Source organism: Mixia osmundae (genome assembly GCF_000708205.1).
Source record: "Mixia osmundae IAM 14324 unplaced genomic scaffold scaffold_3, whole genome shotgun sequence".
Classification (NCBI taxonomy): Eukaryota; Fungi; Basidiomycota; class Mixiomycetes; order Mixiales; family Mixiaceae; genus Mixia; species Mixia osmundae.
The window spans coordinates 1,121,849-1,141,489 of NW_014575561.1; the positions used below are offsets into that span (position 1 = coordinate 1,121,849).

Below are 19,641 nucleotides of genomic sequence, written 5' to 3' on the forward strand. Positions count from 1 at the left end.
CTCTCATCGCACGGACGTTGTGTATCTCGAGCGTCAGCACTGATCAAAAAGCGAGAGATTGATAAAACCGTGAGAGAAACTCGCGCCTGCCTGCTCGCCAGCGACCGGTGTCATTCGGCAGGACAGGGCCGCTATGGGCTACTACTCACCGCTCTTCACGTTCTACTACGTGGTCTTGCTCGTAGCGATCGTGATAGCGCTCTATTTGCTCTTCACCGGATCAGGCGAGGATTTCAATGTCGGAGCGTTCCTCGAATCGACTTCGCCTCATTCATGGGCTCTTATGGGCGTCGGGCTCAACATCGGCCTATCTGTCATCGGAGCAGGCTGGTCAGCAGCAAGGCTCCTGTCCTCCCGCCGCAAGAGCTTACTGTGGCTCGGGCAGGGGCATCTTCATCACAGGAGCGAGTATACTGGGCGGTGGTGTGAGGACACCGAGGATACGGACGAAGAATCTCATCTCGTCAGTCCCTCTCTACAAACGCTGTGGAGAGCGTCAGGTGCTCATGTGTTCATCCTGCAGCATCATCTTCTGTGAAGTCGTCGGCATTTACGGCGTCATCGGAGGCAAGTCCAACGAATGAGATGGTCCTCTGTCGCTCAAGCGAGGCCTGCAGCGATCGTTTTCAGTGCGAAACTGAACGGCAACGCGCCAAGTCATGCAGAGCTCTACTCTCCCGCGAATTATTACACAGGCAAGCAGACCTTTCGACGATAGCGTACTGCTGAGCTCATTGCTCGTTCCTGCAGGCTTCTCACTCTTCTGGGGTGGACTGACCATGGGCGCATGCAATCTACTGTGCGGTATTGCGGTGGGTATCAGCGGGTCCAATGCAGCGTTGGCAGACGCAGCCGATCCGACGTTGTTCGTCAAAATCCTCGTTGTCGAGGTCTTCAGCAGTATCCTTGGCCTCTTCGGTCTCATTGGTGAGTACTGGCTCTTGTGCGCTTCTGGCAGCAGCTTACATAGAATCGAAAACAGTCGGTCTGCTAGTGGTAAGTCTATGCAGAAGCGACACATCGGAATTGTCTGATCGAGAGTACAGTCGGGCAAGGCGGCGGAATTCAACTAGACGAGCACGACACGAGTCCACTTGTAACCTCATGCAAATCTGTTCTGTCGCGCAAACTGAACAGGCATAATGCATTGCAATAGCTGACACCGCAGCTGGTTTTTGAGATCGTGACACGGTACCCAGATGGCTGATGCTACATTTGATGCAAAGCTAGATCATGCAGAGGAAGCGGCGGCTGCTTTTGCCGCAGCAATCTTGGCGAGGCGAGGATGGACGACCTGCTCCTGTAGAGCCTTGCCAGCGGCGACCTGTCGCGAGCCTTTCAGCTTAGCTGATGAGAATCGCGATTCAGCGTACCATGGGCAAGACGTGTTCGTTCTTGACGACGCGAGCCTCGAACAGAATCGGCTTCGAGTTGTCGTACTCCATGAACTCCTTCATCTTGGCAGGCAGATCCGCGAGACTGTCACACCGGATGGCTTTGACGTTCATAGCCTCTGCGAGCTTGCAGAAATTGGGGTTGGTCATCTCGGTGTGCGAGTACCGCTTCTCGTAGAAGAGGTCTTGCCATTGTAGGACCATTCCCTGGAACTCGTTGTTGAGCACGAGGATCTTGACGCCGATGCTGTATTGTGCAGCTGTCGCGAGCTCCATGGCGGTCATGCTGAAGGATGCATCGCCGTCGATATCGACGACGTATTTCGCCGGTGCAGCGACCTTTGCGCCAATGCAAGAGGGGAGCCCGTACTGTCAAATAAGTCATATCAGCATGCGCTCCAGCGCTCGTAAGAAAAGCATTGACGTACGCCCATAGTACCAAGGCCACCTGAGCTGACCCACGATCGAGGCTGGGTCCATCTGTAATGCTGAGCAGCCCACATCTGATGCTGGCCGACGCCAGTCGTAATAATGACCTGATCTTTCTTGTCTTTCGCCCAATGATCCAACGCCTCGATGACCTCTTGAGGCTTCATCAGCTCGCCAGCTTCGGGCTTTGACGGCTCGAACGTAAAGGGATATTGCTCCTTCCAGCTCGCGATTTTGCTGAACCATTCTGTGCGTGGCAAAGGCGTTTCCGGTAGGAGAGGCAGCATATGACCGAGGTTATGTGCTACGTCGCCCTCGATAGCATAAGTCGCATCGACGACCTTGTTGATGTTCTTTGGCTGGATCTCAAAGTGGATGATACCACCTCGACCTTGCAGAGCGGCAGCGCGAGCATGTGGCGCAAAACCATCGAGTCTGCCCGTTACACGATCGTCAAATCTCGCACCGAGAGCGATAATAACATCGGCGTCTTGCATTGCCAGGTTGGCATATGCAGATCCGTGCATACCGAGCATATGCAATGAGCGCTCGTTGTGCTCATCAAAAGCTCCGAGACCTTGCAACGTGGTCGTGACGGGAATGTTGCCCTTTTCGGAGAGCTCTGCAAGGAACTGAGGTCCTTCTGGTCGAGCGAGAATGCCCTGGCCGGCGTAGATGATCGGTCGCTTCGCCTGGGCGATGAGCGCGGCTGCTTTGCTCAAAAGCTCCATGTCAGGCGCTGGAAAGGCAGGCTGGGTCTGGGCTACTGCGGCTGCAACTGCGGCTTGGGTGAGGGGTTGCACGCTTTGGGGCGCGCTCCGGCTGAGAGGATTGCTCGGCAGGTTTGCTGCCGTCTGGTCCGGCTGGGTATAGCGCAAGGGTATGGACTGTCGAAGAATGCCAGCAGTGACATCCTTTGGCAGGTCGACGAGGACGGGTCCCGGCCGTCCGCTGGTTGCAATTCTGAAAGCCTCATTAATGCGCCTCGGGAGCTCAGTGATATCTTTGACCATTACGTTCCATTTCGTGCATGATCGAGAGATACCGACGATATCTGCTTCTTGGAAAGCATCTGAACCGATGGCAGAAGTGGCTACCTGTCCACAAAAGACGACAAGTGGCGTGCCGTCTGACATTGCATCCTGCATCGGTGTGACGACGTTGGTCGCGCCTGGACCAGATGTGACGAGCACTACGCCAGGCTTGCCTGATACGCGTGCGTAGCCTTCTGCCATGTGACCTGCGCCTTGTTCGTGTCTTGGTAAGACAAAGTCAAAGTGGGGGGAGTTGTAGATGGCGTCAAACACAGGCAAAATGGCACCGCCAGGATAACCAAAGACATGCTTGACATTATGCCGCAGCCTGAGCAGAGTAAGAGTCAATAATTGCAACGCGTATATCGCAAGGCTAGACGAACATCATCTCGTGGAAGATCTGGCCGCCAGACATGCCTACAAAGGTCGAGTCCATCACTTCGATCTTCTTTGTCGGTGCTGCAGGGGCGGGTCGAGCAACGAAAGGCATCATGAGGCGGGCTTTGCTTGCATCTCTGACGTGGCCGCCTGCCGATCGCGAGAGTTCTGGCGGTATGAGACCAGCATGAGATCTGTTAAAAAGATCTTAGCTTCGCCATTCGTTTAAGCAAGATATGACTGACGATGAAATGTGTTCCATTTGAGCAGCCTGCGACGCCTGTGCTGTCGCACGCAGGCCTCTCCTACCGGCCTGCTCACGCTCCCTTTGCAAGACACGCAAGCGGGCCTTGGCGTCTAATGCGCCACTGGTCGTCGTCGCTCGCTGTACTGGCGCAGTGGGCTTGCTAGATCTCGGGCTGGATGTCGAGAAGGCGGCGAGTGCACCCCGATGATGTGGGCTCGAGAGGCTGTTCCTGCATGATGGGCTGGTGGCGCCACTCGAGCTCGTCTGACCGCATTGTGTCTGAGTCGATCGTGCCGATCGGGCGAGCGTGCTTCTGATACTGCAGGACATCACGAGTGAATGTCACGTCGGCTGTAGCCTTTGTCGGTTGTCACCGGCAAAGCTGGCCACACGACCGAGGGGCGTTTGCTCCTTGCAGAGTTCGCTGCGGAGATTGAAGTGATGTTGCGTCGAGACAGAACGTAGCGCTGGCAATCGATGAGGGTCAAGGTCCTGGTCCGTCGCGCTGTATCCAGTTCAGTGCCTTTGCTGAGCCGCCCGCTAGCCCTGATCTTTTGAAAAGAAATGACTCCGCCAAAATCCCTTTTTTTTTTTAAAACGTAAAATCCACAGCCCGCAACACGACGACAACAACAACGATCAGGCGGCTCAAGTTTGACGGGCTCTCGACGGCTCTTTGCACGATCTTCCGCGCAGGATCCGGTCTAGGCGATAGCTTCCGAGTGCACTGTCACTCAGGCATTGGCAAGGCCAGCTGGTTGATCGGCGCTGCTCCCTTGTGACGACTCCCGGCATTGTGTCAGACGATCCCCAGTCTCCGCTCCTGGACTGAGATGGTCACACCGATCAACAGGCTCACATCGACAGGTATGGCAACCAGTGTGCCTGTCGCGAGTACTTCCAAGCCCGAGCCGCGTCGTATACCAAGGGCGAAACCGAATGCGACACTCTGCTACTTCTCCCCTCGACTTGCATTCACCCACTTTCCCCATCCCCCGCCGGACGAAGCTTTCCTCGCCCAACACTATGCTGTCATTTCGAAGCGCGAGCAGAGGCTGTGGGGTCAAGTTGGCTACACGGGAGACGACAGTCAACCTGGCTTGCCATCTTGGGCAATCCAGGACGATCCAGACTTGCTACACGATGGGGGTGATGAAGGAAGCGACGACTACCTGCTCGATGAGGATACCGAGCCAGAGGACGTCATCCCGCCTAGTGCGACTGACGCGACGGTCAACAAGCGAAAGGGCAAAGAGAAGGCCGAAGCCAGGGCTACAGCGACAAAGGCTGCGCCAGGCTCACGCGAACTCGTCTGGTGGACTCTTGATAACGAGCTCATCTATCACTCCTTCTTCCAAGATTTCGGGCCTCTCAACATCGGCTGCCTCTATCGCTTCTGTCTCGCATTACATGCCCTTCTCGAGGCGGCAGAACACAGCCAGAAGACGATTGTCATCTACGCGTCTGATCAGCCTGACAAGAAAGCTAATTCCGCCCTGCTTGTCGCTCTCTATGCGATGATCGTGCTTCACTTGTCGCCAGCCGACGTGCTCTTTCCACTAGCAGGCCTCGAGTTCAGGCCGTACCGCGACGCAGGCTACGCTCGAGCAGACTTCCATCTCTCATTACAGGACGTCATCTTTGGCATGAAAAAGGCGCTTGATCTGCGCTTGCTCAAGCTGGAGGAATTCGACGTCAAGCAGTACGAGGAATTTGAGAAAGTCGAAAATGGCGACTGGAATTTCATCACGCCCCACTTTCTTGCTTTCGCGTCGCCCTTGCAACCTGGTTACAAACCGCCTTCAACGCCGTCATCTGCACCTGCCGCTACGTCTGGACTGTCCACAAGCCGCCTGCCAAAGCCATTCACGAATGTGCTTGATCACTTTCCCAAGCTGAACGTTCAACTCGTTATCAGACTGAACAAGAAGCTCTACAACGAAGGCTACTTTGTGCAGAAGGGCATCAGCCATCTCGAGAGTATGTGTCGTCTGCTAAGGGTTTTCGGCTGCTCATGCGAGTTGATTGCAGTGTACTTTGACGATGGCACAAACCCTACGATGGACATGTGTCGTGAGTTCATTGACATTTCAGAGCGTACGATCAGAGCAGGCGGCGTCGTAGCGGTACACTGCAAGGCAGGATTGGGCAGGACGGGTACACTGATCGGAGCGTACATGATCTGGAAATGGGGCTTCACCGCCAACGAAGCCATCGCGTTTATGCGAATGATGCGCCCCGGCAGCGTCGTAGGGTCAGTCGAGCTCTCACGAAGATCCAGCCGCTTTGGCTGAGCGTCGCGGCTACTCTGTGACAGGCCCCAGCAGCATTATCTCTATCAGAATCAGCTCGTGTGGTCTCAATGGGCAGCTCTAGACAGCTACCGCGCGGCACAAGCTGGCGCGGGAGGCATCACCAAGCCGGCTGACATCGTCCTCGAGACGAATGGCCAGACAACAGCTACCCTTGAGCCAGCTCGACCAATGACACCGCCGCCTGAGCCAGAGGCCGTCACGATACCCAAGACGCCCATCCGCGCTCGTGAAGTGACACCTGTCAATGCCAATCTGACTGTGCCTGGTCAACCACGCAAGACGCCAGGCTCGAAGGGCAAGCATCAGATTGCAGCACCCGAAGCGCTAGATGATTCGATCGATGAGGAGAATATCGAGCCGGAAGCAGATCCGCTGGACGCAAAGTCGAGTCCGCAGATGGTCACCCGCGAACTGCCTCCCAGTCCCGTCAAGGGTATTCCGGTACCGATCACCAGGAACAACCGTGTCGCACGACCGAGACAAAAATCCGTGAGCTCTGCGAGCAGCCGAAATGGCGATCAGCACAGCGACAAGGAAAACAGTAATCAGAGCGCAAGGGCGCGAGTTCCTCGATCGCTCGCCAGCAAAGATCTCGGCCAGCTCGTCGAGACCGCAAAGAGCGTAGCGAGCAAAGGCAGTACTCCCAGCGTGCTCGCTTCGGACGACGACGATTCACATTACAATCTACGAGCATCGCGGTCGAATTCGATCAACAAGATTTCAGATGTCACGCCTATCGTGCCAGTCAAGAACCCATCGCCTAGCAGATTGCCAAAGCGTGTTCAAGTCAAGAGGCGTACGCCGACCACATCTTCCCAGCCGCTCTCGAACCGATCTCGAGAGCCGTCTTTGGGCCTCAGCGAGCGTCGCAAGGTATCTGGAGGAAGTCACGAGGCTGCAGTGAAACCTACGAGAAGCGTTCGAGCAAGGCGCAGTGCTTCGCAGCAAGAATAATTAGTCGGAGTCTTGCTTACAAAACATCATCTTTGATACTTGTTGATTGTAGTAAAGCAACACTTGCAGAGGGTAATACAAGCATTCGAGCACATGAATACAGAATTGGCCTTGAGCTGAGATCGGTTCATAGTACACCGAGCAAATCTTCCATTGCGCAGGTAAACTAAGGCGCCGTGTGAGTTCAGATGGGATGTAGCAGAAGGCGAGCTTACCTTGCCACAAGCGACGGAAGCGCTTAAACTATACTGGCTAATGGCAATCTTTTCGTCGACCATGTGGTCTGCGAAGTTGTCCGGTCCCGATGCCATAGCGCCCACAAAGACGACGACGGAAGCATCCCGAGGTAGCGTTGGCAAGTATTCTGATAATCTGACTGGCTTCGAGTCGAATGAGAGAGCTGCGAGTACATGGTCAAACGACTGCGGGAGTGGAAGGAGTGATGCGACGTACTGATCTTGTACGAATTGCTCGGCAGATGATCGGTGATAGGATTCTGTTTGCACTGTGTCAGCACAGCGACGAGCCGAAAGGTGATGACCGCTCGCCTTGATGACTTTGAGTAGCTTTTCAGAGCCGGTCACGCTACGAATGCTCAGCCGATGCAGCAGTTGCACTGTCGCCCTCGATCAGCTCTTGTTTCGCTCATTCAGGCGTATGAGAGCGCACCCATGAGACCGGAGAAGCGCTTAAAAGTACGGGGTATGCGTACGGTCGGATTGACTTCGATGAGGACGCCTTTGGCCGTGTGAATGTAGACTTGTAGCAGACCTGCCTTGTTGATGGGCGAGTCTAGCAATGTCAACAGACACTTGAAGACAGCAGCTCGTCAGCTCGGATTTCGCTGAGGAGCAGGCAAGGCTTGCCTGATGGGTGATGTCGGGTCTTGCAGAGGCGACCTCTCGGTTCATCTTTGACAGAATCCCTTGATGACTGACCCACGGAAGCTGTCAGATCCGGAGATGCACTTTCTAGCGTCGGGCAACTCACTCGTCGCAATTGAGGAGGGTATAGCGGTCGTCGCTCGACTTGCCGTTGCGATTGGTCGAGCCGGCATAAGTGACTTTGTATGTCTCGAGACAAGCTTGCTCGAGCACGACGATCAACCTCCTCGTCTTCTCTTTCTCTTCAGACGTCTTTGGGATCCTGGGCGCAGATGGCTTGAGCGAGGGAGACGGCGGGGGCCTCTTTCTAGAATTTTGCATGCCGTCGCTCGCCGTTGAAGTCGATGCAGCGGGCTCAAAGGGCGTTGCGCTCGCTGACAGGGGACCGTTACTACCTGTTGCCGGTCTGAGCGAGGCTGACTTGGCCTCTGCTGCCGTTGCCATCTCGTGCGAGCGAGCTCAGTGTGGGCCGTCACTCAATTTCAGCAATCGCGCGCAAAACCGCAAGTCCGACTGAACGGTCATGTTGCGTGACATGTGACATGCGACAATGTAGCGATCTCAGTCGACAACAATGACCCACTCGAGCGCAGTCGCTAGGCGGAGCTGCTCTCCTTCAATCTGCATCCTCTGTCAGCAGTTCCCCTGGTCGCGAGATCGGCAATGCTGCTGACCTTTCGAAGCATGGATTGGCATTCGAACAGCACCGAGCGAGCATTCTTGTCGAGTTCCTTGGCGATGTCAAGGCGCTCTGAAAGCTCGCCGCTCGCACCATCACCCTTGTGAAGAGCACGTCGGTGCTGATCTGACAAGGTCTTGAGCAACGACTCCGTTGCCTCGACGCGCACGATGAGGGCTTCGACGCCCTGCTCGAGTACGAGCTCGCGAGCTTGCTCATACTGTGTCGATGCAGCTTCGAGCGTGCTCAGTGGTACATCATCCAGGTCAGGAGGCAGCTGAACAAGTGAAGTGCAGTATCGCTTCAGGTTGTCCAATCGGACCGTCTCTCCTGATGAGGCGGTGGCAGACTCATACGTGGGTGGAATGCTGTCTTGAGAGCCAACTGGGCTTCTGTGCCTGAAGATCTGCAGGCTTTGAGTGTGCCATATACACACGAAGCACGAGAATGGCAGCCGACCTTTGTGATCCAGGCGTGATGAGCGTGACCGTCTTTGACGTCGGCAGGAACGAGACTTGATCCTCTCCTTCGCAGTGCTTGCATGATCTGCCGAGAGGAGAGAAGGAGGCATGCTTGTCTGCGCTCGACAAGATGAGGTCACGGAGAGACTGAGCCAGTCAGGACGATTGCAATATTGATCGGTCTCGCGCGTGAAGCTGACGCGTTTGCAATTGTGAGAGGGCAGATCCACCCGGCGAACCGTCGCCCGCTCGCTCGTCGCCCATGTTTCTCACCCGGTCAGAGTATGATCGTGGGGTGTCCACCTTCTCTCCAGAGGGGCGTCTCTACCAAGGCGAGCTCCCTTGAGCTGCTGAATCGAGGCCCCACGCTGACGAGGCACACAGTCGAATATGCCATCGAGGCTATCAAGGTCTGCCGACGCCTTGGCATCCCATAGGCCCTGCTGAACTTGGATAACGACCGGTGACAGCTTGGATCGACAACAGTAGGCGTACAAACGGCAGAAGGTGTCGTGCTGGGCGTAGAGAAGCGAGTCCAGTCGTCTCTGCTAGAGAGCTCGAGTATCGAAAAGATCATGGAGATCGACTCTCATCTCGGTTGCGCCATGTCCGGTCTCACTGCAGATGCTCGAACGATGGTCGAACATGCCCGCAATACTTCTCAGGTCAGCCCCCTCACCCTGTCTTGCTCGGCCAGCACTTTTGTTCTGACACAGCGGTCGTCGACAGAATCATGCCTTCACGTTCAACGAGCCTATCAAGGTCGAGTCTGTCACTCAGGCCGTCTGCGATCTCGCGCTACGGTTCGGTGAATCGACTGCTGACGATGAGCCTATGATGGTCAGTCGACTGCCCGCGCGACACGTAAGCGTAATGCTCATGGCGAGCGCAGAGTCGGCCGTTTGGTGTCGCGCTTCTCATCGCAGGGCAAGACGAGCACGGTCCGCAGCTCTACCATGCAGATCCATCCGGCACCTTTATGCGCTACGACGCAAAAGCGATCGGATCGGGCTCAGAGGGCGCCCAAAGTGAGCTACAGGATAGATGGCACAAGGTATGCACCACGCCAGCTTCAACTGTACCAAAAACTGAGCCTCCTACGCCCCTCCGCTTCTAGTCACTGACGCTGGCAGAAGCCCAAGTGCTCGTGCTCAAAGTGCTCAAGCAAGTCATGGAAGAGAAGCTAGACGATTCCAACGTCCAGCTTGCTCAGATCACGCCAAAAGATTCATTCAGGATACTCAAGGACGATGAGCTCAAGGCCATCATTGCCAAGATCGAAGATGCACCTGCAGACCCGAATGATCCTGCAGGGCCGGCACAGCCAGGCTCGGCAGCACCCGCACCTGTAACAGGTTCTGTACAAGGCGCAGCCTGATATTGCATTCTAGCGAACAAAGAGGGTGCATCTTCTTATCAGACAATACGCCAGTATACAGCTGTAGACCCATGACCAGCAACAATGGCCTCTTCGACCATCTTGCGACCCTCCACCTTCGTCGCCGTCGCGAGCTGCAGGCGATGGTGAGCCATAGGACTCGGTGTGCCCGAGCTAAGCGCGCTCTCGGGCGCATTCGAGATCTTGGCCGGGTTGGGGTAGGGTAATGGCGGAAGATGCTGGGGAACAGCGAGATTAGATCGCTTGCCCGTGCCTAGCTGATAGCTTTCGTTGTGACCTGGTCATATTGCTAGTCAGTGGCCGCAGGTCGCTTAGCAGGGCAATAACGGACCCCATACAAAGACATCTCGACCAAATTTGGCATCGTGCTGTACGACTGCGTTGTCGAGCGTGATGGCGCAATGCGTGCTTGAGACAGACAAGTCATGTACGGCGATCGGCGCAATCGATTGGTGATGATCTGACCACTCGAGCAGACCGCTGATCGTCTTCACTTTTGTCGGCGAACCCTGATGGGCCCAAGCCGCATTACCGATCTGACCGAAGCGACCATTACCGCATGCTAGAACCTCTATCGACACATTGCCCGTCCTGATCTCATTTCGCGTCACGACGAGATAGGTCGTATCGCCTCCAGCTGCGACTTTATCGCACTTGACGGCGACAGAAGCAGGGAAGCTCTTCGTCAGCGGAAGCTCTGTCGGCGTCGGGATCGTCGGGAATGCCATCTGTGGGCCGAGACCGAGCTGGCCATAGCTATTTGCGCCCCATGTCAAGATCCTGCCCTCCTTGGTCTTGGCCACACTGTGCCTCGCGCCTGCAACGAGCTGGTCTATCGCCACGCCACGTAGCGATGGCAGCTCATGTAGGACAGTGCAGAAACGTATGTCTGCCTGAGCACTATCGCTCTTGTCGCTCGTCTTGATCGCTTCAGCGTTGTAGTTCGCGAGCTTGCCAATCGAGTCGCCCAGCAGCCTATCGTAAGACTTGTCAAATTCGACATCGAATCCGTCCGGTATCATCTGTATCTGTTGTGGCGGTGGCATATCGCCAGGCTGGTCCGTCTTGCGTGTCGTAGTGAACAACTGTACCGCCCGAACGCCTAGCTGGCCGTTGGAATTACCACGAGAGCTGGCAGGTACAGCAAAAGCACGACCTGCAGTCGTCAAAGCGAGCACATGATCGCTACCTGACGAGACGGTCACAATGTTCTCGCCGGAAGCTAAAGCCACATTGGTGGTCAGCTTCTCGGTGTCAACGCCGGGCGGCCTTGAGCCCCACAGCCAGGCTATGTAGCTCCAGTACGAGTATGATTTGTTCTGTTGGCCCATGGCCTGATGTGCAGCGTTGGCCGCGATCAGCCAGACCTCGCCCTTCTTCGACAAAGCATAGATCTTCTCGCTCGTAGCTGCGACTTGGATGATATTCTTGCCTTGTAGCGTCTTTCTGGGTTTGATGTCGCCTGTCTCCCGCACAGTATTGTCGAAGCCATCGCCCCATTGTAGCAGATCGCCATGCTCGTCGATAGCCACTGCTCTGCTCTTAAGCAGCTATACCGTTGAGTCAAAGCGCAACTTGCCTGCGTATTTCTCGTGCAATACGAGTTCCCTCAACGCGACTCCGTCTAGCAGCACGAAAGGCTTGGGCTGCTTGATGACCTCTACGTCTGGCTGGTGAGGCGCCGTAACGTTATGTCTGCGCGGGTAATGAACGACGCCGGGCAAATGTGCGGCCGAGCCGACTTACTTGTTCGAGCCCCACAAGAACAATCCTCGGGTTCTGTGGCCTTCGTGCAGTTGGTAGTGCTCTATAGCGGACTCGTTGGAGATGTGATCGCCAAAGAGCGTCAATCGGACTGTCTCTTCTACCGCAACCCCAAGTAGTACCAGACCTAGCCGTCCTCGCATCCTGCTGTTCCCTACTGCATCCGCATCAGAGGCTGATGAATGTGTCTGTCTGCTAGCTCCGGCATGTGGAGGGGTCGTACGCAAGGCTGTGGGACGATGAAGCGTCGCTGTCGCAGTGCTCGATCGTCGAGCTGACATGACCACATGCGATGATCGTAAGCCGCTTGACAGCCTGTATATCATGCGAGGGCATGCTCCTGCTACTTGTGAGCTATGCCGCAGCGTCATTGAGCTGGTGTGCGGTGTCGTCGACTGTGCGGACTTGAGCCAGTTTTGCTGATGCTCGAAGTTGACATTCCCCACGCGGGGAAAATCAATCCAATCCTGGACGCGGCGCAGATCTAGCCGCACTGGGCGAGCCGCGGTTTGGTGAGAATCTACGTCTACCGCGAAGAGGGTATAAGACCGGGCGAGACGTCAGTCTGCTCACCTTGGTCTCCTTTGATCAACTTGTCAAGAGGCAGCGCTTCATTGCGTCCTTGTCTCGTACTTGCCAGTTGTCGACTCGCCTCAAGCAGGCCTCGAGAGCAGCGCTTCATTGCGTGTTTGTTCTCGTCGCCGTCACATCAGCCCCAAGCAAGTAGCAAGCAAAGTCAAAGCACACAAGGAGGATCGGCCGTCTGCAAAGATGTCACCGAGCCAACACAATACCAAGACTCGCAGAGCGGCAACATGGCTCGCCTTGAGCGCTGTCGCGGCATCGATGATGAGCGTCTCTGCTGCTCATCTCGACAAGAAGGCACAACACGCTTTCCACCGCCCGAGCGAACATGCCGGTCATGGTGCGGCCGAGTGGGTCAGCTTAGGCTCTGGATTTACCGATATTCCGGCAAAGCCAACCGCTTTTGGCGGAGTCGGCAAGATCGCAGTGTCCGCTCACTCTTTCGTCAACGATACCCCAACGGGTACCTACACGCTCAACCTACGTACCGTTGGTAAGATCGTCAACAATGGCGACGGCAGCGATACTTCGTCTGGCACGTCGTCCGATCAAACCAATAGCACCCTATCGTCTACCACTTCAGTGGGCGCACCCACGACTACTTTTGCCCTTGCCCCAGAGGCAACAGAGCTCGTCAATACCAAGAACCCCAAGGCAGCCCTCGAGGCATCGGAAGAAGCAACTGCAACAACCTCTTCGCGCTCTGCCAGCGCGAGCGCATCTGCGACGACCGTGCCTGCAGGCGAGCCCACCGCAGCACCTGCTCCTTCGTCCTTGGGTGTCAAACTAGTCACATCGTCCGAAGCCAATCTGCCGACGCCTCTCAAAGCTTGGCATGGTCCTGGCTCGATGACTGCAATCTCTGAATGGACGACCGCGTTCAAGTTCAACCACTGGGCGTGGGGCAGCGACAATGTCAAGATTCAGAAGGGCAACCCTCCTGCTAGTCAGTGGTCATCGGCTGGCAAGGCTTCCGATGACTATGTCAACAAGAACAACTCGCTCAAGGCGCTCTATCCCAAGGGCACCTGGTCGCCGGGCAACAAGCCTGTCGGTGGCTTTGGCTTCAACGCAATACCCAGTAAGCTGCCATCTGTGACTGCCTGTATATGAGCTCATGGGCTATCCAGTGCCGATCTCTGGAAGCAACAATGTCTCGCTCGCCTACAGTGTCTTCTTCCCGAAGGACTTTGACTTTGTGCTCGGCGGCAAGCTTCCAGGTCTCTATGGCGGCCATACTGCATGCTCTGGCGGTGTGGCAGCTGAAGACTGCTTCTCAACCCGTTTGATGTTCCGCAAGAACGGCATGGGCGAGCTCTATCTCTATGCTGCCCGAGACAAGCAGGTCGAAGCACTCTGTACCCTCCCTCCGCTCAGTTGGTGCGATGCCGTCTACGGCATGTCAATCGGTCGTGGCAGTTGGACGTTCAAAACGGGCGAATGGACCAACATCCGTCAGGACATCTGGCTCAATACGCCCGGCAAGGCCAATGGAGGCTTCAACATCTGGGTCAATGACGAGCTCAAACTACACTCTGATACCGTCTTCTATCGAGGCGCTCGAGGTGCAAGCAGCGGTACCGTCAAAGTTGGCGGCTACGTCTTGCTGTTTGATTCCAAGGTCAATCCTGGCTTCTCGACCTTCCCTGCACCAGCGGGCGCACCTCAAGTCGCCCCTACGTGTGCACCGACCGCTGTGACCATTCCAGGCGAAACCGGTGAGCTCATTGGCAGTGTCTCCGGTGTCGCTACCGCAACTGCGACATCGTCGCTGTCCGTTGGTCCTATCAAGGCTGGTGTCCGAACAAAGACGCTCACCAAGACCCTCACTCGTCACGTCACGATCACGGACTACAAAACGAAGACGGCCGAGACAAAGCTTGTGACCGAGCATAGCACGACCACTAAGGAAGTGCGCAGATACAAGACAGTCACTGTGACGCCCACTGCTCAAGCTAAGATCATTGCCAATCCGTCTGCGTTCCGCTTCATTTCTGCTACCTCTGCCAAATTCTCTACAACAGAGATGCCCTCGTCTGCGCCAACAGCAGCGCCGACCCTGGTGCTTCAGCAGCGCGCGTTCAAAGTGACGACGAAGACAGTCCACAAGACCGTCTTCAGGACAAAGTATCACACTACGACCAAGACGCGCACCATCCACCCTACAAAGACGATCGAGGCTGTCAGGACGAAGACGACGACGGAGCATCGTACGAAGACGACGACTGTAGGCGTAGCAGCCTCGACGTCGACAGCGATCGCCAAGGGCACTGGCTCGGGTAGCAAAGCTGTCGCCAAGGCATGGAATGCGTCTAACTCCAAGACGGACACGCAAGTGCTCGGCATCATGGTAGGCCGCCTTCTGGACCGCGATGCGCGTTTGCTGATCAGAAACCGGACAGGCGGACACCTTTTTCGGTGGCTCAACGAAGCAATACTCAAGTCCAAGGGATCAGAACAGTTGGTTCCGCGATTTCTCAATATATGTGTGGTCTTGATCTTCACCAACACTCGACAACTTCGACACGACCTTGTTGGCTGCACATGTATTGTCTGTATTGCATTTCTTGCGTTATCCATCTGCTCCTTGCCAGCCTAAGGCGATACAATGCTGATCGGCATCAGATTCCTTGGCTGATGATCTGATAGACTGCAACGAAAGAGGTGATGTAGAGCCCGAAGAGGCCGATATAGTGGAAGCTGCCTCGGAGACGCAACTTAGGATCGCCAGAGAGGTAGCCGAGCGTGTACACGACCCGTCCGGCCAGACTGATCAGGCCAAAGGCGGAAGCAACTCTGGGTGCAGCCAGACCAGCAACAAGGAGAGCATAAGTGAGCATGGGCGCTTGTTCTAGCGTGTTCAGATGTGCACGGTTGGCACAGGCAAATTTGCGCGCTTCGGGGGACGATTGAAGCTGTTCATCAGACACAAAGGTCTGGGGGTATTTGATGCCTGATGCCTTACGCGCTGCACCCACTGTACGCACACCCGATCTCAGAGCTGCTTGCTGCTGCAGGCCCTACTGACCTCGGGTTGTCTGCCAGAAATTGAGCAGGCCGAACGAGAGACCGACACCGAGAACGAAGCCATAGTTGGCAGGGATAGCCTTTGCGATGTATTGATCCATGTTAGTCATGATGAGGCCCATCTTATTGAATACTCTCTGGTCTGTTGCCTGATGCCGAAGAAGCTGTGCCGACCAGGACTGGACGCGCGGTTTGCCGAGCAGCCGGAATGCGAACGTCGATCGTCGATCGTTTCGTCATCTCGACTCGTAAGCAGTAAATGCAGGAATTGCAGCAGGACCACGTCGATGCTAACGCAAAGTAAGATCTCGAGCTTCAATGGTCAAACAGTACCCAGCTCGGGTGCTGAGGGATATCAAGCGGAGAGAAGCCTTTGCCTCCACAGAGCTACTGCGGAAGGCGTACCTCTATGTCGCGCGCAACGAGATGCTGCCGGTCCAAGTAGATTCGAATGTCTGCGATTGCTACGTTCTGCTGATGCTTCGAGCAGATACGGACACAGGCACAGCTCTCACTGCAGTCGCCTGCGATCTTCTCTACGGCAAGCAGACCCTCTGCGCCCAAGAACAGGTGCGTAGAGACCGGACGGGGCAGAGGTGTGCTTGGCAAGATTGGACTTTGCAGGGTGAGGCGCTCGCCGTCAGACGCTTGATGTACCTGATCGAAACTGACTTCACAGCATCAATTTAAGCTCAAGGCTACCCGTGGTGAGCTCAACGGGTGGAGCAAAGCATCTTGGTAGCCTCGTCCTGAATCATCTGTCTTTTGTTGTAAACTCGCGCATCTGCAGCTTTGTCATGGAAGAAAGGCAGTCTGCTGCCACATTCAGCTGGCCTTTGGCAGCTCAGTGAGTCAGGAAGCATGCGCTGCGAGCGCAGCCTGCTGACGCTCGCTTCAGGCTGGCATGCGTCGTTTGGGTGTCGGCCATGTATGCCATTGGCAACCTCGGTCGATACGTTGCGCAAGTCATGACCTCTCAGCAGTGCTTGCCATGGCTCACGCCCGCATGCATCTTGCAGACGCTCACGCTACACAGGCCAATTCGAGCAGCCAAAGCCGACGACAGCTCAGCCTGGCGTCACTATCCTGAGGCCGCTCCGTGGGCTGGACTGCAACCTGTACGACAACCTGGAAGCGTCATTCAGGCAGGATTACGCAGACAAGGAGATTATCTGTTCCGTTGCATCATCGGCAGACCAAGCCATCCCCATCGTGAATGATCTCATCGCCAAATACCCGGCCGTCAAAGCCAAGCTCCTCATTGGTTAGCATAGGCCTTGCTGTATACGTGCAAGGGCTGACTTGAGCTCAGGCGAACAAGACGTAGGGGTCAATCCAAAGATCAACAATCTCGTGCGCTCGTATCACGAGGCAACGCATGATCTGCTCTGGATTCTAGATGCCAATGTTCTAATGGACGTAGGCGCGCTCACGCGAGCTGTTCAAGCCTTGCAAAGCACGTCCGGCTCGCGATCTATCGGACTTGTCCATCATGTCCCTTTCGCACTCATGCCAGATGTATCGCTGGGTGCAAGGATCGAGCAAGTCTTTCTCTGTACGACCCATGCCAAGATGTATCTCGCCATCAATTTCCTTCGAGTCGATTCTTGCGTCATGGGCAAGTCAACGCTCTTCCGGCGATCGGACCTGAACGTAGCTACGACCAAACGAGCAGCACGATCCAAGTCGACGAACGCTGCTACTGGCTTAGAGGCTTTCGGGCGATACTTGGGCGAAGACAATATGATAGGCTCTGCCATCTGGCATGACTTGGGCTACCGACATGCCATGTCAGTGGACGTAGCAGGTAACACCATCGGCTCCATGGCCCTCTCGTCGTACTTCTGGCGACGAGTCAGATGGATCCGTGTACGAAAGTACATGGTCACTGCCTCTACCCTTGTCGAACCTCTGACAGAATCAGTCGTCTGCGGTATCATGATAGCATACGGATTCAATCGCCTGTTACCTATCTGGCTCGTACTGCTGCTCCACTTCGGCTCGTGGTATGCAACCGACGTGGCAGTGTACCACGCGCTACAGCGAGCAGCACCCTACGAAAGCGGTCGAGCAGCTCACGATGGGCCCGGCGTAGCTTTCTTTCGAGCCTGGATCTTGCGAGAGCTTTCCGCCTTGCCCATATGGATCTTTGCCATGGCGGGCGATAGGGTAGGATGGAGAGATGACGGCAAACAGTATCGCGTCAGATCGAATGGCGAGGTGGAAGAGGCTGCAGCTGAGCCGCCGGGACAGCTTCAGAAGGGCTTGCTCTGGCTCTGGAGGAAAGGACCACTACACGGCAGACGGAGCGGCTACAGGGTCTTGCCTGTCGATACACCCACGATCAGATGACAACATGCATGCATCATTCTGTTGTATCCATCGGTGTATGTGCATCATCAACCCGCAGAGATTCCTGAGCGACCGGTGTAGACATCATCTCGGCATCCTCCTGCACAGGCGCGTCCGCTGGCTGCTCTACTTCCGCGGTCACGGCACGCTGCTCAGGCACGGGCACGGGCGCCTGAGTGGCGGTACTGTCGGTGTGCGCTGCTGCTAATTGATCTCGCTTGACGTCGAGCTCAATCATCAGACGCCGCAGGTTATCCTCGAAGCGTTTCTGGGATTCCTATGAGCGGCGGTATAGCAACCGAAAGGTTAGGCATACCTTCAAGATCGGATTGCTAGCACGAGCGATTTCTGCTCGCTTGCGGGCAATAGCTCCCTCGCAATCCTTGATCTCATCTTGCGCAAGTTTGATCCTGTTGCGTAGCGCCTTTGTCTGTTCGTCCACCTCTTCATCTTCATCCTCTTCGTCATCGCTCCCGCTCTCCTCATCTCCAAACAGACCGGCATCCTCATCCTCTTCTTCGTCATCTGCAGCCTTCTTCGCGCGAGCATCATCAGCCGCCGAGCCCATCAGTCCCGCTGCGATTTCCGCCGCAAGTCCGTCATCGTAGGAATTATCGCTGTCGTCTTCCTCGTCGTCGTCGTTGCGAGGTGTGGCTGCAGTGACAGACTCGCCTCGATCTGACATGCCTTCGTAGGCTGGCGTCATGGCTTGCGAGGGTGTCTGTGCCTCAGAGACGCCCTCTTCGTCTTGACTAGAGTCTTCGTCATGTGATAGCATCTCTGCTCGCAGAAATCAGATAAGCATCTCGCATACTTATCGCTTCCGTACGAACCTAGCTGCGTTTCATCTGCGTTTGCATCTGCAGTGAGCAATCGCTCGACGTTGCGCTCGACGGTTTCAATCGTGCGCTTGTTGACGCGATGGCGGAACCGTCTCTTGCGAACATGGTACAGAGGCGGCGTAAGCCCGTGCGGATAGACAAAGTCTTCGATGTTGAAAGGTTGCCCGTCTGTTGCAGCAGATTCGTCGGATATGCGATCTTCGACGAGCAGCATCTGACAGATATCTGCAGACTTGAACAAGTGCTTGTTGTCGAGTGTCTTGTTCGCTTCGATGATACATGGCAAGTCGACGAGCTTGGCCCGATAGAGGTGTTTGCCTATGCCCATCGTTGCCCTCCTCGAGTCCTTGAACTTGAAGTACACGCTCGGGTCAACTTCGCGACGATTGACGAGCTCTCTGAGCTTCTCTGCATCGCTGTTCGCAGGCATTCGCAGTATGAACTGATCCTCGTATGCGATAGGCTCATCTGGATCAGAATCCAGAGAGCCATCGTAGCCCGCCGAGCGATTGAGGTTGGATGTACCGCCTGAATTACCGGCGCCGAGCTTGAGCTTCAACTTGCTAGGCGCAGCCCGACGAGTCGGCTTGATCTTGCGCTGTGGCCGAGGTAGCGCACCGAAGGGCTGACTGGATGGGCCAGCGACTGGCGCTTCCATACTGCGAGAAGCTGTACGGCAGCCGAGCTCGGCACACTGCCAATTGTCGACTTGTCGCGCGCGCTCTCCTTTTGCCAGATAGTGCAAAAGGGCAAGTCCTAGTCGCTCGTCACTCGTTCCTTTGCTTCACAATCCCCTCTTCTACCCACGTAGACGACATCATGCTCTCTCCACAGCTAGCGTCCGCAGCTACACTGTGGGCGCTCGTGCCTCTCCTGATTCTGGCCAGACTCTGCTGC

At 55.7% G+C, this 19,641-nt stretch overlaps 12 protein-coding genes across 12 annotated transcripts; 6 read left to right on the forward strand and 6 right to left on the reverse strand.

Moving 5' to 3' along the window:
* Nucleotides 1-92: 92 nt before the first annotated feature.
* On the forward strand, nt 93-1,125 carry L969DRAFT_86243 (uncharacterized protein). Its single transcript, XM_014714085.1, has 7 exons — nt 93-330; nt 386-463; nt 524-567; nt 618-695; nt 751-927; nt 983-996; nt 1,047-1,125. The coding sequence occupies exons 1-7, from the start codon at nt 134-136 to the stop codon at nt 1,071-1,073; spliced, it is 615 nt and encodes a 204-aa protein (XP_014569571.1). The 5' UTR covers nt 93-133; the 3' UTR covers nt 1,074-1,125.
* Nucleotides 1,126-1,198: 73 nt separating this feature from the next.
* On the reverse strand, nt 1,199-4,030 carry L969DRAFT_86244 (uncharacterized protein). Its single transcript, XM_014714086.1, has 5 exons — nt 3,481-4,030; nt 3,241-3,429; nt 1,823-3,185; nt 1,374-1,763; nt 1,199-1,324 (listed from the first exon to the last, which is right to left on the reverse strand). Exons 1-5 carry the CDS (start codon nt 3,810-3,812, stop codon nt 1,232-1,234), a joined length of 2,367 nt encoding a protein of 788 aa, XP_014569572.1. The 5' UTR covers nt 3,813-4,030; the 3' UTR covers nt 1,199-1,231.
* A 66-nt stretch (nt 4,031-4,096) lies between these two features.
* L969DRAFT_86245 (uncharacterized protein) lies at nt 4,097-6,850 on the forward strand. The gene is made up of 3 exons (XM_014714087.1): nt 4,097-5,462; nt 5,514-5,736; nt 5,800-6,850. Exons 1-3 carry the CDS (start codon nt 4,316-4,318, stop codon nt 6,749-6,751), a joined length of 2,322 nt encoding a protein of 773 aa, XP_014569573.1. The 5' UTR covers nt 4,097-4,315; the 3' UTR covers nt 6,752-6,850.
* L969DRAFT_368993 (uncharacterized protein) lies at nt 6,815-8,133 on the reverse strand. The gene is made up of 7 exons (XM_014714088.1): nt 7,742-8,133; nt 7,618-7,684; nt 7,421-7,562; nt 7,300-7,367; nt 7,205-7,247; nt 6,967-7,151; nt 6,815-6,917 (listed from the first exon to the last, which is right to left on the reverse strand). Exons 1-7 carry the CDS (start codon nt 8,077-8,079, stop codon nt 6,879-6,881), a joined length of 882 nt encoding a protein of 293 aa, XP_014569574.1. The 5' UTR covers nt 8,080-8,133; the 3' UTR covers nt 6,815-6,878.
* A 63-nt stretch (nt 8,134-8,196) lies between these two features.
* On the reverse strand, nt 8,197-8,857 carry L969DRAFT_93520 (uncharacterized protein; the record flags this gene model as incomplete). The annotated part of the gene is made up of 3 exons (XM_014714089.1): nt 8,197-8,256; nt 8,310-8,720; nt 8,774-8,857. The coding sequence occupies 3 exons, from the start codon at nt 8,855-8,857 to the stop codon at nt 8,197-8,199; spliced, it is 555 nt and encodes a 184-aa protein (XP_014569575.1).
* Nucleotides 8,858-9,037: 180 nt separating this feature from the next.
* Nucleotides 9,038-10,153, forward strand: L969DRAFT_93521 (uncharacterized protein; the record flags this gene model as incomplete). The annotated part of the gene is made up of 6 exons (XM_014714090.1): nt 9,038-9,107; nt 9,160-9,185; nt 9,246-9,440; nt 9,505-9,615; nt 9,668-9,829; nt 9,893-10,153. 6 exons carry the CDS (start codon nt 9,038-9,040, stop codon nt 10,151-10,153), a joined length of 825 nt encoding a protein of 274 aa, XP_014569576.1.
* Nucleotides 9,909-12,219, reverse strand: L969DRAFT_60168 (uncharacterized protein; the record flags this gene model as incomplete). Its single annotated transcript, XM_014714091.1, has 4 exons — nt 9,909-10,451; nt 10,506-11,710; nt 11,750-11,869; nt 11,921-12,219. The coding sequence occupies 4 exons, from the start codon at nt 12,217-12,219 to the stop codon at nt 10,192-10,194; spliced, it is 1,884 nt and encodes a 627-aa protein (XP_014569577.1). The 3' UTR covers nt 9,909-10,191.
* A 220-nt stretch (nt 12,220-12,439) lies between these two features.
* L969DRAFT_86250 (polysaccharide lyase family 14 protein) lies at nt 12,440-15,065 on the forward strand. The gene is made up of 3 exons (XM_014714092.1): nt 12,440-13,604; nt 13,654-14,873; nt 14,926-15,065. Exons 1-3 carry the CDS (start codon nt 12,710-12,712, stop codon nt 15,019-15,021), a joined length of 2,211 nt encoding a protein of 736 aa, XP_014569578.1. The 5' UTR covers nt 12,440-12,709; the 3' UTR covers nt 15,022-15,065.
* A 79-nt stretch (nt 15,066-15,144) lies between these two features.
* L969DRAFT_45914 (uncharacterized protein) lies at nt 15,145-15,651 on the reverse strand (the record flags this gene model as incomplete). The annotated part of the gene is made up of 2 exons (XM_014714093.1): nt 15,145-15,500; nt 15,552-15,651. 2 exons carry the CDS (start codon nt 15,649-15,651, stop codon nt 15,145-15,147), a joined length of 456 nt encoding a protein of 151 aa, XP_014569579.1.
* A 217-nt stretch (nt 15,652-15,868) lies between these two features.
* Nucleotides 15,869-16,292, forward strand: L969DRAFT_45801 (uncharacterized protein; the record flags this gene model as incomplete). The annotated part of the gene is made up of 3 exons (XM_014714094.1): nt 15,869-15,991; nt 16,038-16,175; nt 16,230-16,292. 3 exons carry the CDS (start codon nt 15,869-15,871, stop codon nt 16,290-16,292), a joined length of 324 nt encoding a protein of 107 aa, XP_014569580.1.
* Nucleotides 15,872-17,978, forward strand: L969DRAFT_86252 (glycosyltransferase family 21 protein). Its single transcript, XM_014714095.1, has 4 exons — nt 15,872-16,397; nt 16,449-16,511; nt 16,570-16,814; nt 16,863-17,978. Exons 1-4 carry the CDS (start codon nt 16,348-16,350, stop codon nt 17,900-17,902), a joined length of 1,398 nt encoding a protein of 465 aa, XP_014569581.1. The 5' UTR covers nt 15,872-16,347; the 3' UTR covers nt 17,903-17,978.
* L969DRAFT_369792 (uncharacterized protein) lies at nt 17,843-19,597 on the reverse strand. The gene is made up of 3 exons (XM_014714096.1): nt 18,736-19,597; nt 18,219-18,682; nt 17,843-18,170 (listed from the first exon to the last, which is right to left on the reverse strand). Exons 1-3 carry the CDS (start codon nt 19,400-19,402, stop codon nt 17,916-17,918), a joined length of 1,386 nt encoding a protein of 461 aa, XP_014569582.1. The 5' UTR covers nt 19,403-19,597; the 3' UTR covers nt 17,843-17,915.
* Nucleotides 19,598-19,641: the final 44 nt, after the last annotated feature.

Excerpts from the sequence above, each read along its gene's own strand:
- L969DRAFT_369792 (XM_014714096.1), bottom strand. The coding sequence starts at position 19,402 with ATGGAAGCGCCAGTCGCTGGCCCATCCAGTCAGCCCTTCGGTGCGCTA. Across the intron at positions 18,683-18,735 it reads CGCAGATGAAACGCAGCTAG|AGATGCTATCACATGACGAA; the intron begins GTTCGTACGGAA and ends TTCTGCGAGCAG. Across the intron at positions 18,171-18,218 it reads CTAGCAATCCGATCTTGAAG|AAACGCTTCGAGGATAACCT; the intron begins GTATGCCTAACC and ends TAGGAATCCCAG.
- L969DRAFT_86244 (XM_014714086.1), bottom strand. The coding sequence starts at position 3,812 with ATGTCCTGCAGTATCAGAAGCACGCTCGCCCGATCGGCACGATCGACT. Across the intron at positions 3,186-3,240 it reads CAGATCTTCCACGAGATGAT|GCTGCGGCATAATGTCAAGC; the intron begins GTTCGTCTAGCC and ends TACTCTGCTCAG. Across the intron at positions 1,764-1,822 it reads GTGGCCTTGGTACTATGGGC|TACGGGCTCCCCTCTTGCAT; the intron begins GTACGTCAATGC and ends CTTATTTGACAG.
- L969DRAFT_86245 (XM_014714087.1), top strand. The coding sequence starts at position 4,316 with ATGGTCACACCGATCAACAGGCTCACATCGACAGGTATGGCAACCAGT. Across the intron at positions 5,463-5,513 it reads GGGCATCAGCCATCTCGAGA|TGTACTTTGACGATGGCACA; the intron begins GTATGTGTCGTC and ends AGTTGATTGCAG. Across the intron at positions 5,737-5,799 it reads CGCCCCGGCAGCGTCGTAGG|GCCCCAGCAGCATTATCTCT; the intron begins GTCAGTCGAGCT and ends ACTCTGTGACAG.
- L969DRAFT_86250 (XM_014714092.1), top strand. The coding sequence starts at position 12,710 with ATGTCACCGAGCCAACACAATACCAAGACTCGCAGAGCGGCAACATGG. Across the intron at positions 13,605-13,653 it reads TGGCTTCAACGCAATACCCA|TGCCGATCTCTGGAAGCAAC; the intron begins GTAAGCTGCCAT and ends TGGGCTATCCAG. Across the intron at positions 14,874-14,925 it reads CGCAAGTGCTCGGCATCATG|GCGGACACCTTTTTCGGTGG; the intron begins GTAGGCCGCCTT and ends GAAACCGGACAG.
- L969DRAFT_86243 (XM_014714085.1), top strand. The coding sequence starts at position 134 with ATGGGCTACTACTCACCGCTCTTCACGTTCTACTACGTGGTCTTGCTC. Across the intron at positions 568-617 it reads CATTTACGGCGTCATCGGAG|CGATCGTTTTCAGTGCGAAA; the intron begins GCAAGTCCAACG and ends CGAGGCCTGCAG. Across the intron at positions 696-750 it reads TCCCGCGAATTATTACACAG|GCTTCTCACTCTTCTGGGGT; the intron begins GCAAGCAGACCT and ends TCGTTCCTGCAG.
- L969DRAFT_368993 (XM_014714088.1), bottom strand. The coding sequence starts at position 8,079 with ATGGCAACGGCAGCAGAGGCCAAGTCAGCCTCGCTCAGACCGGCAACA. Across the intron at positions 7,368-7,420 it reads GCGCTTCTCCGGTCTCATGG|TGCAACTGCTGCATCGGCTG; the intron begins GTGCGCTCTCAT and ends CGAGGGCGACAG. Across the intron at positions 7,248-7,299 it reads AGCTACTCAAAGTCATCAAG|AATCCTATCACCGATCATCT; the intron begins GCGAGCGGTCAT and ends CAGTGCAAACAG.
- L969DRAFT_86252 (XM_014714095.1), top strand. The coding sequence starts at position 16,348 with ATGGAAGAAAGGCAGTCTGCTGCCACATTCAGCTGGCCTTTGGCAGCT. Across the intron at positions 16,398-16,448 it reads AGCTGGCCTTTGGCAGCTCA|GCTGGCATGCGTCGTTTGGG; the intron begins GTGAGTCAGGAA and ends CGCTCGCTTCAG. Across the intron at positions 16,512-16,569 it reads AACCTCGGTCGATACGTTGC|ACGCTCACGCTACACAGGCC; the intron begins GCAAGTCATGAC and ends TGCATCTTGCAG.